This window comes from Dysidea avara, chromosome 7 (assembly GCF_963678975.1).
Source record: "Dysidea avara chromosome 7, odDysAvar1.4, whole genome shotgun sequence".
NCBI lineage: Eukaryota > Metazoa > Porifera > Demospongiae > Dictyoceratida > Dysideidae > Dysidea > Dysidea avara.
In genome coordinates this window covers 10,406,197-10,420,902 of record NC_089278.1, presented here as the reverse complement: position 1 = coordinate 10,420,902, position 14,706 = coordinate 10,406,197, and the positions used below count along the sequence as shown (strand labels likewise).

Below are 14,706 nucleotides of genomic sequence, written 5' to 3'. Positions count from 1 at the left end.
ATACACTAGATTCTTCTAAATTTAGTAACAGCAATTCAGTTTTTGCCAAATAAGGCTAAAAATTAATTTTGTCTATTTTTGCATTTCTTTGATCAGAAAGCTGTAGGAACCTGACCAAAATTGTGAGCTCATAATTCACATTTGCAACATGACTGAATTACATCGACTTCCCGCTTGTTGTCTTCTGATTCATTCAGATTACTGAGTGAGTTTCCCTTATGGTTGTGAGAAGGAATATGCAAGTTAGTCTGGCTATTCACAGGAATGACAACATCAATCTTCAATGAATGATAGATATGTTCTGTGTCATCACATTGATCCTAGCCATTTCACTTCCTTCTCAGGGCACGGATCTCCCCACTTCTCCATCCACAGTGGCACAAAACATTCACTCAGGCACTCTTGCCAATACACATATCTTTGACATAAGCCCGTGGCACTGATGCAGGGTGATGGCATTTGTCAGATACAACATAGTTATCACATGACCCACCAGGGGTGCCATATGATGCAAACTAGTCAATTCTCTTAATTACTGTTAATGTTCCATTTGCATGCACCATGGCATGATTTCTCAACATGAGATGACATCTGGACTCTGTGCTTGTAGCAACCGACTTGGCACACTGCATGCCACACCTATATGCTCCCATTTAAAGCTGACTCTTTCCACTCTTGACTAACACTAGCATAACTGAGGTCCAGTACTCTTGCAGGATCACTATTATTGTAAGCATATGATCCAGAGGGCATTGTGAGTCCTACTAGCTCAGTCCTTGACCAACCACTGATAGTTGAAAACATGTGATGATTTCATGAATTCATACCAAATCGAGCACTATTGCCATTCCATAACTCCCATACTGTTGTGACTGGTTCATCCTTGTTACTGATCATGTAGGGTAATCTAGTTGCCCGGCAATGTTCATTACAATATCAGTTATGTTAACACTGGAAAGAGAAATTTTATCCTGCATGATTCCAGATGCAATGTTGATACTTGTTATTAAACCAGGCGCGCGCCCACAGCCGGCCAAAGGCCGGCTGTGGGCTTGCGCCTGGTTTACTGAAATTGTTTTCGTAAAAGTGTGTGTGTGTGTGTACCTATCTATCTATCTATCTATCTATCTATCTATCTATCTATCTATCTATCTATCTATCTATCTATCTATCTATCTATCTATCTATCTATCTATCTACCCAATCACCCTACCTGACAAATTAATCTTCAAATCCATTCTTTAAAATCTTGGAAACCATGAATTGAAAAATACTCTAGCAAGTGTGATAAATAGTTCTTAGCAATCCATTATACAAGGTCCAGACAACTGATGTGTGGAAATGCTGAACTATGTTTACACTGTTGTTAATGTGACAACAAATGGAGCTATGGCCTACTTGGATTGATGTGTTATAGGTATAGGTTATAACATACACTGTATTAGTGACATGTCTCCAATTTGTTATTACAAAGTTTACACATAAAGGTAGCAACTGTGTAGTGATGAAGCGATAAAGTGAATGTGGCCAATAATGTTGTTATATATATCAAATTAATTATGTCGAATCAGAATGTATATGTCAAATATTTCTAATAGAACATACAGGTGACATGAAATGTCTGGGGATGCACTACACCTGGTACAGTGCCATCTTCTAGTTCATCATTATTAGTTGGAGATAGTATGAAATGCTGAAGTGTCAAAGTTCAGAGCCATAGAATCAGCTGATAGTCCAGCGTCACCCATCCATCCAAGCCTCTCATCCCTCTGGTCACAATCTGTTGGAACACTCATCACATTGGATGACTGGCCTCTAACTATAATGTCTTAAATAGCATTAAGAATGTCACTCGATGTGTTAAATGCACCATTCAGTTTAACAGCACTGTGAATCTGTTTGCGAATTACCTGGATTCAGGGTATCCCCACATTATGCATATCAAAAACCATGGTAAGTGCTGTAGTAAGTATTCTCTGGTGTTTTAGAGCTGCTGGATGATGAAATGTACATGTCTGTAACCTTAGCTGACCACAGGTTAGCATAATACAGTGAGCCATTTAGAGGTCCATATGGGTCATGTAATGGAACTTGCATGTCTTAATTCCACAACAGTGTTTGGGGCTAAATCAGACACTTTCAGAACACACACTCCAGCAGTGCTAGTACCAAAGCCAACCACTTGAGTGTCTTGGACCAAGTACACTTTAATTGGTCCATGTACTTCAACTTCGATTATGTCGGGCACAGTAAATAGAGATGTTATCATCCCTTTGTCTACTTTCTTCCATCAAATTGTGTAGTTGATTCCAACCTGCTTGTGCCATGGAAGCATTAAATGTCTGATAATTATGGGGGATGGAGCTACCAGCCATGAGTCATCACTTAAAATGAAATGTACAGTTGCATATTCTGTCCATCACCTCTTGAACAATAACACGGGTACCATGCATGCTGACCGCATTCTGTTCCAAACTGATGATGATCATATGGAGCATCAATTTCACTACTGGAGATTTTGTCTTATGAAAATGCTATGAAAGTAAAATTTCATTGGTGCCACCCAATGAAAACTTCACTTTTCATAGGGTGAACATTTTTTTCATTCGATTTTCATAAGAAAATTTAATGAAAACCCAATGAAAAAAATTACCACTGAAAACTTTTCATGGAATTTTCATTGCTAATTTTTCATTGGTTTTTCATCAAATTTTCCTATGAAAATGCTATGAGAAAATAAAATTTCATTGGTGCCACCCAATGAAAACTTTACTTATCGCAGGGTGAACTTTTTTTCATTGGATTAAATCTCCAGTAATGTTTGGCAAAGATGCGGTCAGCATGCATGGTACCCACCCGAGTAGCTACCCCTCCCCCAGTGCTGGGCTCGCGCTGTTTTAATTAAGCTAGTAGCTATCATGCCAGGGGCGGATTCAGACTTTTAAAAAGGGGGGTTCCACTTGGAAGAGCTGTAACTTGAAGACAAAAAAAAAAAAAAAAAGGTCATCACCTGCTGACAATAGCTGCCCCTCACCATAGATGCCCTCACCAACTATATTTCCTTATTTATAACTAGATACATTTTTTTATTATTATTATTTATTTTTTTATTTTTTTTCCCCGCGGGCTGGATGTACTGCCCTTGCCTACCACCCCCAGCACCAAGGGCAAGAAGCAAGTGTGCTGGACAACTGAAAGGGGACAACTAAAAGTCCCTAGGGCCAGCAATATGGCCCATTTCCGGGGAAGCATTGTTGGATCGATGAAGGATGGATCGTGTTCCCCGGATGCACATTGTAGCAGAACGAAGCAATGGAAATGACAGTGTGCAGCGAATTCATGCCAGAGTGCCACTATAAGATGTTGAGCTGTGGCGAGAAAGCATGTCGGCCAGACGACCGGATAGAATGTTAGTGCTTCTCCTCCCATTCCGCCGGTTGTGGAAAATACTAAAGTAAACGAGGGGTAAAGGAAGCCTGTTCCACCTCCCGGACACGTTCGCCATACCATAGATACTCTCGCTTCTTCTGTAATTCATGACGACGATATACAGATGGTATGCTGGAGTTACGGTAACTTGGTGCATTAGGGTGGAACACCCTTACGTCAAGAAAGGCACTTTGTCGCCGTCCCCAGAAATCACAACTAGATACATAGCTTGCTACACTGCTGCTCAAAAGACTACTGTGACTGCTCTGTTAGAGTATCTCGAGTAAGAGAGGCTCTTTCCCCTTTGAACCTCCCATAGATCCGCCTCTGCATGCCACTGCTCAATATGACTCTGCTATAATTCTTTGTATACTCTGACCGAGTCCAAGCTGCAGGTATCCAGCCACACCCATACACGTAGCTACGCCCGCGAAGTATGTAAGTCACGAGTTATCAAGATGGTGGTAACCATAATATCGCTGCTGATGACTGGCGTCGCAGGAGCCACGTTAGCTGTAACGTTCTCTTTGTGGGGAGTACTTAAAGATGATGTTTTGGCCAATCAGTTTCCAATAGTCGGTCCCGGATGGTCATTGTGGATGACTTGGGCAGCGATAGGATTTGTTTGTGGGGCTGTGATTTGGTACGGTCTTTTGTTTCTACGAGTCAGGATTATACGCCTCCTGTTGTCCTACGATCACTGGTTTATCAGAAAGCCAAACTGCTTTGACTGGGTGAGTTTATACTTCCCCTCTTTTAGCTTGCAGGAAGCTACTCGTGACTTCGAACATTCTATTTATCAGCTATGGGCCCTATGCCTGAAGATGCTTATGGACAGCAAAAATCTTGGATTTCGCGGGTACCAAGACATTCTACCGACCCTACCAATCCCATCCCTACAAGCAACTTGCAAAAGGTATACATGAGATGCTTAGGCTTATACTATCATACGTAGCTATAACTCTGTAACCGAAGATTGATGCTGGGTAGACAACCCAGCTGATCACAATACATCGGGGGGGGGGTGAAATCGGACGGATCAAGGGGCAAAATAGGGACCTGGGGACTGCGATGGGGCCACGTAAAATCCATCTAAACAGATCACAGTACTACTAAGTACACAGCCCAACCTACATGCATGCACCTATCCAAAATATTATTTTTTTATTATCGAGGGCATATTTAGAGGGGTGCATGGGGGGCTGAAGTACCCCCTCCAAATGTGCTAGCTAGAAGGATAGTAGTGCCCGTAATGTACAAAACTCAATCAGTAATCCATTGAGCAAGCTCAAGGAGTGAGTTACCTAAATAGGTATTTCAAGGGAAGAGAATCATCATAGAAGCTATACAGACTTCTTATTAGCATACATGGGCTGGTAAGAGCAAGAAGGGAAGAGCTAGTAATCAGCAAGAAAGATGGTTATATTTTCGGGATAAAATTGCTAAAAGGTGCTAAAAATCGAAATACTCTAATAGAACATCCTTCGTCAAACTATAATGAACAAAGACCATGTATATGCTGAAGTTGAATACCTCTTCTTGACCTGTGCGCTGCTATTTCACCATTGTGCCAAACATCCTGCCATACCAGTGCTTAAGTTTGTGTACCATATGAATTAACATCTCCGTGTGGACAAACAAGAAGGCCATTTCAACAATTTTAACGATGATGGTAAACTTTAATTTCTACTGCATCACTAATAAGTGCCCATATCTCACATACTGTATGCTGTACAAACACGAAACAAAGATTTTCTTACTCCCAATGAGCAGGAGATTCTGGTGGTGTATAGGTTTTATTGATTTGAGTACGTACCAAAGCGATTGAAACGTTCGTAATTTTTTTATACAACGTGCATATTTTTATTCAGTTTATTTCAGTAGCAAAATAGAATACAGTGGAACTTTAGTTATCCAGACCCCACTTACCCGGATTCTTGATTAACCAAACTACAGAAATGATTTCACTATTAGAGTAGTGACTGTTCTATTACGGTAGTTTAAAATACTGATATTTAAAAAAAATTCTTTATGCTATTTTAAGGTTATTTATACAGTTTCAGAGATACAAACTTTTCAGACTTATTGACCACCCCTGGTTCCAAGGGGTTCGGATAACTGAGGTTCCACTGTATTGCGGTTTTTGCTCAGCGGGTCACAATTGCTCTTGAAAGACTATTCTGAGAATGCAGTAACTATAGTGGGTAACTACATTTGTAGCCACAAACTTGGTGTATTGATTCTAAAGCATCTATAAGTTAACAGGGTATAATGATACATTTGGACCCCTGGTCCACTTTTTCTTGAAATAAATTAGACCCCTTTGAAATATTTTATCCCCTCTAGAAGATTACACGCAGTCTCTGTGAACTATCTGCTGTATTATCCACATTGTTTGTTAGGAAATTGTTGGATGAAAGTATTTCATCTGCTGAAAGAATTTAGCTAACCATAACTTAACAACTGTATTTTACTGTTGTAGCTAAATTTTATTTTTGTAACCTTACCACACCATGCCCACACAGATCCCTATGCTGTCGTCCTGTTTAGTTGCATCCGTCCAAAGATTTACCCACCATTTAATTATTGTACACATTCTGCATTGTTTATCAATGATGGTTTCATCTGTGGGAATGTTGGGGAACAAATGATTTCATTTGAAATATTTTATTCCCCCTTATATTGACTTTATTGGCTATAGGGAATTTCACTTAAATGTAAGGTTGTGCTGCAAGGGAGCAAATAGCTGAAATATTTATAGCCACCCTAGCTGTTTTATAACAAAATTAAAATATGCTAGCTGTAGAAGATAAATTCACTTAAAATAAATTATTTGTCCCATGCTTCCCTGTGGCTGATTCTCTACCCTAGCTGTGGTGAACACTTGCCTGAAGTATAGTTAAACATTTATTTATAGGCCTATGCTGTTACACTTGTCACGTTTCCGTTACTAAAAGAAACTGGGGTATAGTAGTTAACTGAATGCAACAGGTAAGGGAATGAGGATAATATAGACAGGCAGGATGGATTATTTCAGCTGAAATATCTGGACCCCCTTTTGAATGGTGTTAACATGTGGAGCTTGAGGGTGTAGCCCCTAGACACTGTAGCCGTCATAAAAATTTTGGATCCCCTCCCCCCCCATTCCAGTCCAAATATATTTGGACCCCTCTGAACACAAACGTTTGAAATATATGTACCCCCTCTGAAATATTTTATCCCTCTACAGAATGTATTATTTCTATTTTAGAACAACCTAAATGTGACCACTAGTAACATGATTCGTCTATAAACCAGTTGCCACGTTTCTTAATCCCCACTATAGATGCCCCTAGTTTAGCACCTCCCTTCTCACAGGTCCCTAGTGGGATAGAATCCATAGAACAGAATAACAATAATCGTTTAAGAGATCAATGAAAACTGAAATAGTGTATACACTCCCAGTGTTAAAGACAACCAAAATAGATATTAATTAAGATGCTATAATTATACAGATTTTTGTTGGTTGCCTCTCATAAAGCTTATCTTCCTTTGGTGCTAGCAATTTGCTGAATGGATGGATCTAAGGCCACTCCAAATGAGAGTGTAGTTTCCCATCCTCCATCCACATCACCTCTGGACACCCACATTGGAATCTCATTATTTCTTATTTCTTTAAAATCACCAGCTTCCTGTGCTGCTATATGAAAATTTCCTATAAAGCCTTCCATTTTGCATTGCTTAAAAATACAATGAAAACCTATAGAAAGAACAGTTTGGTGGTTGCTCATAAAAATGCTATAGTTTCCTGACCTTGAAATCCTCTCAGGATCGAAATACTCTAATAGAGCAGTCACATAAATTAATAATGAATATACTCCCACCCATACCAAATCTTAGAAACATCCAGATAGGAAACTGGTCTCATTTGGAGTGGCCTAACAGCTATTAACTATTTATTAAGTTTTTCAACCACACCAGTGATAAGTAACTAAGGACTGTCAGTAACTGTTGGTGAGCAAGAGTTTGTGCACTCAACAAATATTCTATTAGAATATTTGACTGTTCTATTAGAGTATCTCAATTGTTAAACCATTACAACAAGCACTGAAGGGAGACAAATTGAGATGTGCACTTCTGGATAGTATTTATAAATTATATCCTAGTGAAGCCATACTTCAAAGAATTTACTTGGACAATATGGTAGTTATTGCTGGGGAACAACTACCATATTGTTCCAGTAAGGTGTTAAACACCAAAATAATGTGCAAAGTTGGCAATCAAAATGCAGTGTCAGCATAATGTGTGTATAGAACCTGAATATGAAGCCGTATACGTCAAAGTACCGACAGTCTTTTTACTTGGATATAAGCCAGTTATATCACAGCAGTCATAGAACATCTTAGTTATTAACACTTGTCCTCTTGGACTCGTGTTAATAACTAAGCCTGTTGTGATATATAACTATAACATATAATCAAGAGTTCATAATATTATATTATGAACTCTTGGTGTAATGTATAATATCATGAATTGAACTTTCATTGTATTGCATGACTACACAGTATAAGTGAGCTGTACCTAACAGGTTCCTTGAAACAGTTGAGCCTCTCTTAAGTGGTGAAGAATACAGTGAAGCTGAAAAGGTATGAGGTCTGTTAACACATTTAGCAACTTCCTAGTATGATTTAGTCAGTAAAAGAGTTTTTAAATGGAAAAGGGCCATACATCCATCGTATGCTCTACCTTCAGTAAGTTACTATACATGCTTCTAACAACTGGCACATATACATGCAATAGAGCTTGGAGGTCACGTAACTGGTGCTCAGATCTCTGGCTAGAATACATTTACCTTCGTGGAAGGAGCTCTTTATTAAGTTAGTTTATGTATACATTAAACAGTGTTCACACCATCCATGCATGTGTACTATTTAGTAAATTCAAACTATTATGCATTGGATTATGTGGACGTTGCCACTCCACATCAACTTGATAGGGCTGCTATGAGAACATACTGTACTTTGAAGTAAGATCTGCTTGGTGTGTTGTCTATGAATATGATAATCTTGGATTGTCACAGGATTATAAAGGATGAAAGAGAAGGCAAAGTTTGTTACAATACAATTACGTAATGGTTGCAGTTACATACTAACTATAGCTACCTAACATGCTTGCAAAGGACTTGGTCCCTTTTTGTGGACATTACTTCAAGTGAGGGTTTATTTGATTGCCTATAAACGAAACTGTATGTATATATAATTTTCAGATACTCTTTTGGGTCTGCACGTATACCATGTAAGAGTTGTGATGAGCTGCGACCGCATCCACATAGCAGACACATTGTAGTAATCAGGTATGATACTATTAGAGATCATGATCTATCATTTAGTCATGTACATACCTGCGTTACTAAGAACTAACCTCTAAGGTTGCCTTTTAAGGAATGCCACAAACAGACTTCAAATATTATCACCTTTAGTTCCACAGTCATGTAGCTACATGTATGCTAATCAGACTGCACTATCAACATAAAGTATTCGATCAATGCAATTGTTCAGTTGTACTTGATCAACAGATCTATTTTGTTTATTAATGCAGAAATAAAAATTGTTTATATAAATACACTGTGTTATCAAGTATATGTCAGGATTACATAATTTTATTTACTGACATGAAGCCATCTATAGCATCAATGTTACCATAGAAATTATAAAACAAATAAAATTAGTGGTTATGCAATTAACTCAGTCATATATTATCACAGTAAACTGTCAGAGTTCTAGGCTATAGTAGTGACTCAAAACAGGAATAATATATTGAGCAGTTTCTCTGTAAACTGCAATACTCTAACAAATTGTCTTATTCTTTTAATTTTCAGTGTCAGCTGCTGCAAACTCACTACCAATCAGCATTCTATGCATGTGTGAGTAGTTTTCTTCCATGAAATATAAATGGGTCTGTGGCATTCCAGGCTGTGATATAACTATTATTCAATGTAACTGGCTTCCTCCTTGATTGCATCTCTGGATTCGTGTATAAACTATAATAATTAAAAAGTACAGCTCACATTCATGGGCCACAAAAATATAGTTACTCTACTTCACTTCATGCTCTTAACCACAGTATTACATGCATACATATACCCCATCGTGTGCAATATTTTCTGTATTGCACTGACCATGCATAGTGCAATATAGTACACTGTATTGCATCTGCATATAAATTATGTATATATTAATTTTGTATACTAAGTAAATTACAAGGAGCTAGAGTTAGTGTAGTACTAATATTTTTTTATAAATCTTAATTGTTTCTTTAAGGAAAGGACAGTTCTTTAAGGTCACTGTATTTGATAATAAAGGAAATCTGATGCCACCTAGTCAGTTAAAAAGGATCATTAAGAAAGTGATGGATACAATAGGAGGTGTGTTAAAACTGTGTATGTAGAGTGTTGCATGATATTTGTTAGATGAGGAAGACAATAACTTCATTGCTGCACTGACTGCACAAGATAGAGATGTGTGGGCACAGGTAAGTGCACCCCAATAATATTTCATTATTGAAATATGTAAATTATACCATTACAGCAAAGAGAAATATTAATTCAAAACTCCACCAACTTGATTACACTTAATGCACTGGAATCTGCCTTGTTAGTTTTCTCGCTGGATGACAGAAAACCAGAGGTTATGTCAGACTGCATAATAACATGTATATAGGCTGTGCTGATATCTACAGACTTTGCTAGAAAGGGCCAATGATACCTTTGTTGGAAATGGAAGTAACAGGTTATTTGATGTGTGCTCAAATCATAAGCTAAGTACTGACCACTAACAGGTGGCTGGATAAAGGATTGAGCATTGTATATTATTCAAACGGCAGAGTTGGGATCAACGTTGAACACACTGCACTAGATGCAACTGTAATACATAGAACTACACAAATACGTAGTAATTAAATAATTTTCCATGTAGATCATTGCTCAACTTAGTGAATACGCTAGTTACTATGAGGATTATAATGAAGATGGTCACATTATTGATGATGGAGCAAGTGACATAGATGTTGAATCACCTGCAAAGTAAGCCAATCCAATCTCTTTACTAATTTTATCTGTAATTATACAGACTATACTGGTGCTTTGACAATTGCGAGCACTTCTTAACAGCTGCTCGTAAAAATTATGAAACTATGGTAACTTAATTAGTATTAATGTCTGCATGCACTTTAAGTGATGTTAAATAGGTTGCAGGATCTGATTTGGCTTGTGATGCCATGGATTATGGAAAGCGGATACCTAAGTTGGCTAAGCTTAGTCCTGATGGTTGGTTTCAGGTACACGGCAATAGTTGATGATTCAATTTAACACAATTGCATGTATATAGATGGCCATTCAACTTGCCTACTATCGAATTTACAAGAAACATGTTCAAACGTACGAATCAGCCACAACTAGGTTGTCATCTAGTGTTACATTTTTGTGTATTTTATAAGCTAATTTATTTTAGGATGTTTTATAAAGGACGTACAGAGACTATTCGTCCTGTATCAGAATTCTCTTGTCAGTTTACAAGGTTGTTTGATGATCCTTCTGCTAAACCTGACGACAAGAAAAGTGCATTGAAAAAAGCCATTCGGTATAACGCAGTATAAATCTACAGTCAATAAAAACTAACATTTTATAGGTATCAAGAGCAATATAAGCTTGAAGCTATGAGAGGACTAGGAATTGACAGACATCTGTTTGGTCTTTATCTCATTGCCAAGGGAATAAATATTAAACCATTCCCAAAACTATTTGAACACAAGGTACTTCACTGAATCTTCTGTACAGTTGCTCTATTTCCATATAATTGTTTTTTGTGTTTTGCAAAAATGGGAACATTTTAAGATCTTACTTGTGACAAATAATCATAAGGGTTTTAGTGTCAAAACAAAGGGCAACTGTACAGTAATTTTTATCTGTTTTTTTATTATTATTATATAAACTGTTTGTATAGTCATTTACTCTTCCCTTTGAGTTGTCTACATCTCAGACACCAACCAAGTTAACTAAATATTATAAATTAGAGAGGTGTGGTCAGCTGGGTGGCTTTGGTACAATAACTGAAACTGGATATGGTATATCATACATTGTGTGTGGTGAAGACAATGGTGAGGACAATTTTAAGTTGATTTAGCAACTATATATACTTGTTTTATTTCAGTGAATTTTTCTGTCCACTCCAAAAAGAGTTGTCCATCAACTGATTCAACACACATGCTGGAGCAAATCAGAGAAGCAATGAATGATATGAGGAAGCTTTACAACCTTTAAAGTTTAATTACTTCTTTAGCATGCATTTCATTTTATTTTCTCTCTATTTTTTCAATGCAAAATCAACAGCATACAGATATTGTACTTCTTATTGAAATAAATTGACAACTGGAGAATGTTTATTTACTATAACAAAAAATTGTTGTCTGACAAACAGCCCAACCAGCTACTAGTTATACATGTGTTAGTTAAATACTGGGTAATTGTGTGCTGCATATGCACTGATAGTAAAGGCTGATATTTTAAAATTTCAATGAATCTCTACTTGACAAAGTGTCTATAGCCCACTATGGGAGATATTAATATAACCACCACACCTGGCCTACTCCAAAACCTGAATATTTACTAATTAAGCATCAGGTCCAGACAAATAAGTATCAGATTCTTGAAGGAAACCGCAAAAGTCACAGCTCCTATTCTGAAACTACAGGTAATTGAAAAAAGGAGAACACTCTACTCAAAACTATCCTCACTCAGACAAACAGTTGGTAAAATCTTGGAACATATTATATTTTTCTCACTTGATTGATTATTATTAGTTTAAACTCCAGTGCTTGGACTAGCTGTGACACACTGGAGCACACACATACCCGGAAAGAACATAACATAGCTATATAGCTACACACAGAGTTTACAACACATACATATACAAGAAATATACAATAAAATTAGATGACATAGCTGGCAGTTCGATTCACAATTTTCCAGTTGCATATCAAAATAATCACTTGATGAAGCACCAGCTAGAAAATAACAGCCTATTTCAAACACAACAGGTCCTGCGTTGAACACAGTTGACATCATATATTAATGACTTCGCTAAAAGTTATGATCATAGAAAACAGACTGATGTTTTTAATGAATATTTCTAAAGCCTTCAACACAGTACCACATGCACAGCAGGCTAAGAAACAAGTTGGCATTGTTGGCAATATACCAGCCAATCGATTTTATCCTTTCTAAGTGATCGTCACCAAAGATAACTATTGATAACATTTCATATGACTTATTTGGTAGCAGTATAGCATCTGGTGTCCCTCAGGGAACTGTTCTGGGCCCTATCTAATTAATAATCTACCATACATGAATGACATGCATTGTTGGTAACATATAACAGTAAAGTCTACCTCTTTGTGGATGACATTCTACAAAAGAAGTCATGATCAAAAAAGACTTAACTGGAGTGAAACCATACAAAGGTGTACATCCACGGCACCACAGTAAAAGCTAGCCTACAACTTTGAAATCAAATAACCAACACTTGCTTATTTTTCATTAGTACAACCACGGCTAGAGGCTAGAGTATGCTTGTAAAGTTTGGTCACCATGACAAAGAAGAGAAGATTAATCATAGAGTTGCAAGGCTTGTTAGCGTATAAAGCAATGTCCATCAACTTGGGTGGCAAAAACTAGATGTAACTCTCATTATGTTCCTCTTTAAGATTATTCATAACTAAACATGTGTTTCACTTTGTGATATGATCTCATCCAATAGCGCAGAAGCAGTGTCTAGCTATAGCTAGTTCATGCATGCTGATGCAGTCTACAAACTTGATAATTTGTACATTTATATTGTATGGACTCCCAACCCACACAAATAAATAACTCATGTGGGGAGGGGGAGATTGATGATAGTTACTTCTGGCAGCATGCAGCCATTGCATAGTGGCTTCAACAATAGCTTCCTTGTATGTCATGGTGGATTACGTGAGGGAATAGCTGCATATTAAAAACAAAACTAAAATTAATGTACGCAGCTAGCTACAGATTTCTGATTGACAGTGTGAAATCTCTCTCTCTCTATATATATATATTTTAATTCATTTATTTTGTGCATTAGCGACTAGCCACCAATCTTTCTACTCTGGAATTCCCTTGATACAATTAACTCCAAACTCACTAGACATTTATGGAAGAGTTTTAAAGAGAAATCTTTAACCCATACCAATCTTATAGTCATACACTCCACAATATGCCCCTGGAACAAGAGTCCATGCCAATTCCCCTAATCATTTTAAGAACCTGCTGGACAGACACCATATAAAATGCATGATTTGTATACGTGTAAATTGTGTATGACTAGTGTGTATGATTTGGATGTACAGGCTTATGTCTCTATCCAAAATTTACAATTACAATCTTTATAGTTAAAGTGAAACTGCAAAACAATTCTGTAACTGCATGGGTAGATTTTATTACTGTGTAAGCAGCCGTATTGGGTGATACAACACAGGGGGGTGACAACCAGAGACAATACTGTAAAATTATATGATTGTTAGATTATCTAAATGTTCGGTCCAGCTGCTAGTCACAAATAATCATAAAATTTCAGGTGATACAAGAATTTATCTAGGATAGAGCAATATTCCAGTCAATAGCTAATTATTTAGTAAGCAGTAAAATTTTAATCACATATTGTTTAGAATTATGCGACACATAGCTACCAAATACCACACACAAAATATTTTTACAGCTTCTAAATCAAATACAAAATCAAACTAATCTTACTACAATAATAGTGTGAGGGAAGCTTTTCTGACAGTAGTTGGATGACTGATGTTAAAGGTGGCATTAGACCCGGGAAATCGATCCGAATCAGACGACCATTACTTTAGGATACTAAACTCAACGATTTTTGTTTAGGTTCCCTGGGATAGTGGTGAAGCACCTCGTACAGGTACTGCCTTCTGTGCAAACCCTCCAGTGCCCAACTGGTAGATAAATAATAATAAAAAAAACCGAACACTTAAAGCACCGCCTATGCTTGTGTCGCCCGGCTTGTGTGTACGAAAAATACAGCACTCGGCCTCGATGCAATTTTAAAAAAAATACAGCACAGCAGCACTCGCCACTCGGCTTCGCCTCGTGCTGTATTAACCTCTCAACACGCCCCCTCGTGCACACGCGCGGCGGTAGCTATAATAAATAACAATGCACACGTGATACAATCCGGGTAATGCGGGTCAGACCCGGATGACCCG

The 14,706-nt window shown here is 37.5% G+C and overlaps 1 protein-coding gene across 1 annotated transcript; it reads left to right on the top strand.

Moving 5' to 3' along the window:
• The first annotated feature begins 3,871 nt into the window (after nucleotides 1–3,871).
• LOC136260454 (carnitine O-palmitoyltransferase 1, liver isoform-like) lies at nucleotides 3,872–11,833 on the top strand. Its single transcript, XM_066054179.1, has 22 exons — nucleotides 3,872–4,163; nucleotides 4,233–4,345; nucleotides 7,997–8,054; nucleotides 8,101–8,159; nucleotides 8,209–8,285; nucleotides 8,344–8,434; nucleotides 8,489–8,516; nucleotides 8,567–8,619; nucleotides 8,675–8,761; nucleotides 9,729–9,832; nucleotides 9,878–9,939; nucleotides 9,996–10,094; nucleotides 10,147–10,196; nucleotides 10,246–10,330; nucleotides 10,383–10,489; nucleotides 10,536–10,602; nucleotides 10,654–10,743; nucleotides 10,794–10,864; nucleotides 10,917–11,045; nucleotides 11,094–11,217; nucleotides 11,409–11,562; nucleotides 11,616–11,833. Exons 1-22 carry the CDS (start codon nucleotides 3,888–3,890, stop codon nucleotides 11,723–11,725), a joined length of 2,094 nt encoding a protein of 697 aa, XP_065910251.1. The 5' UTR covers nucleotides 3,872–3,887; the 3' UTR covers nucleotides 11,726–11,833.
• Nucleotides 11,834–14,706: the final 2,873 nt, after the last annotated feature.

Excerpts from the sequence above, each read along its gene's own strand:
- LOC136260454 (XM_066054179.1), top strand. The coding sequence starts at position 3,888 with ATGGTGGTAACCATAATATCGCTGCTGATGACTGGCGTCGCAGGAGCC. Across the intron at positions 4,164-4,232 it reads AGCCAAACTGCTTTGACTGG|CTATGGGCCCTATGCCTGAA; the intron begins GTGAGTTTATAC and ends TCTATTTATCAG. Across the intron at positions 10,490-10,535 it reads GATGTTGAATCACCTGCAAA|ACTATACTGGTGCTTTGACA; the intron begins GTAAGCCAATCC and ends GTAATTATACAG.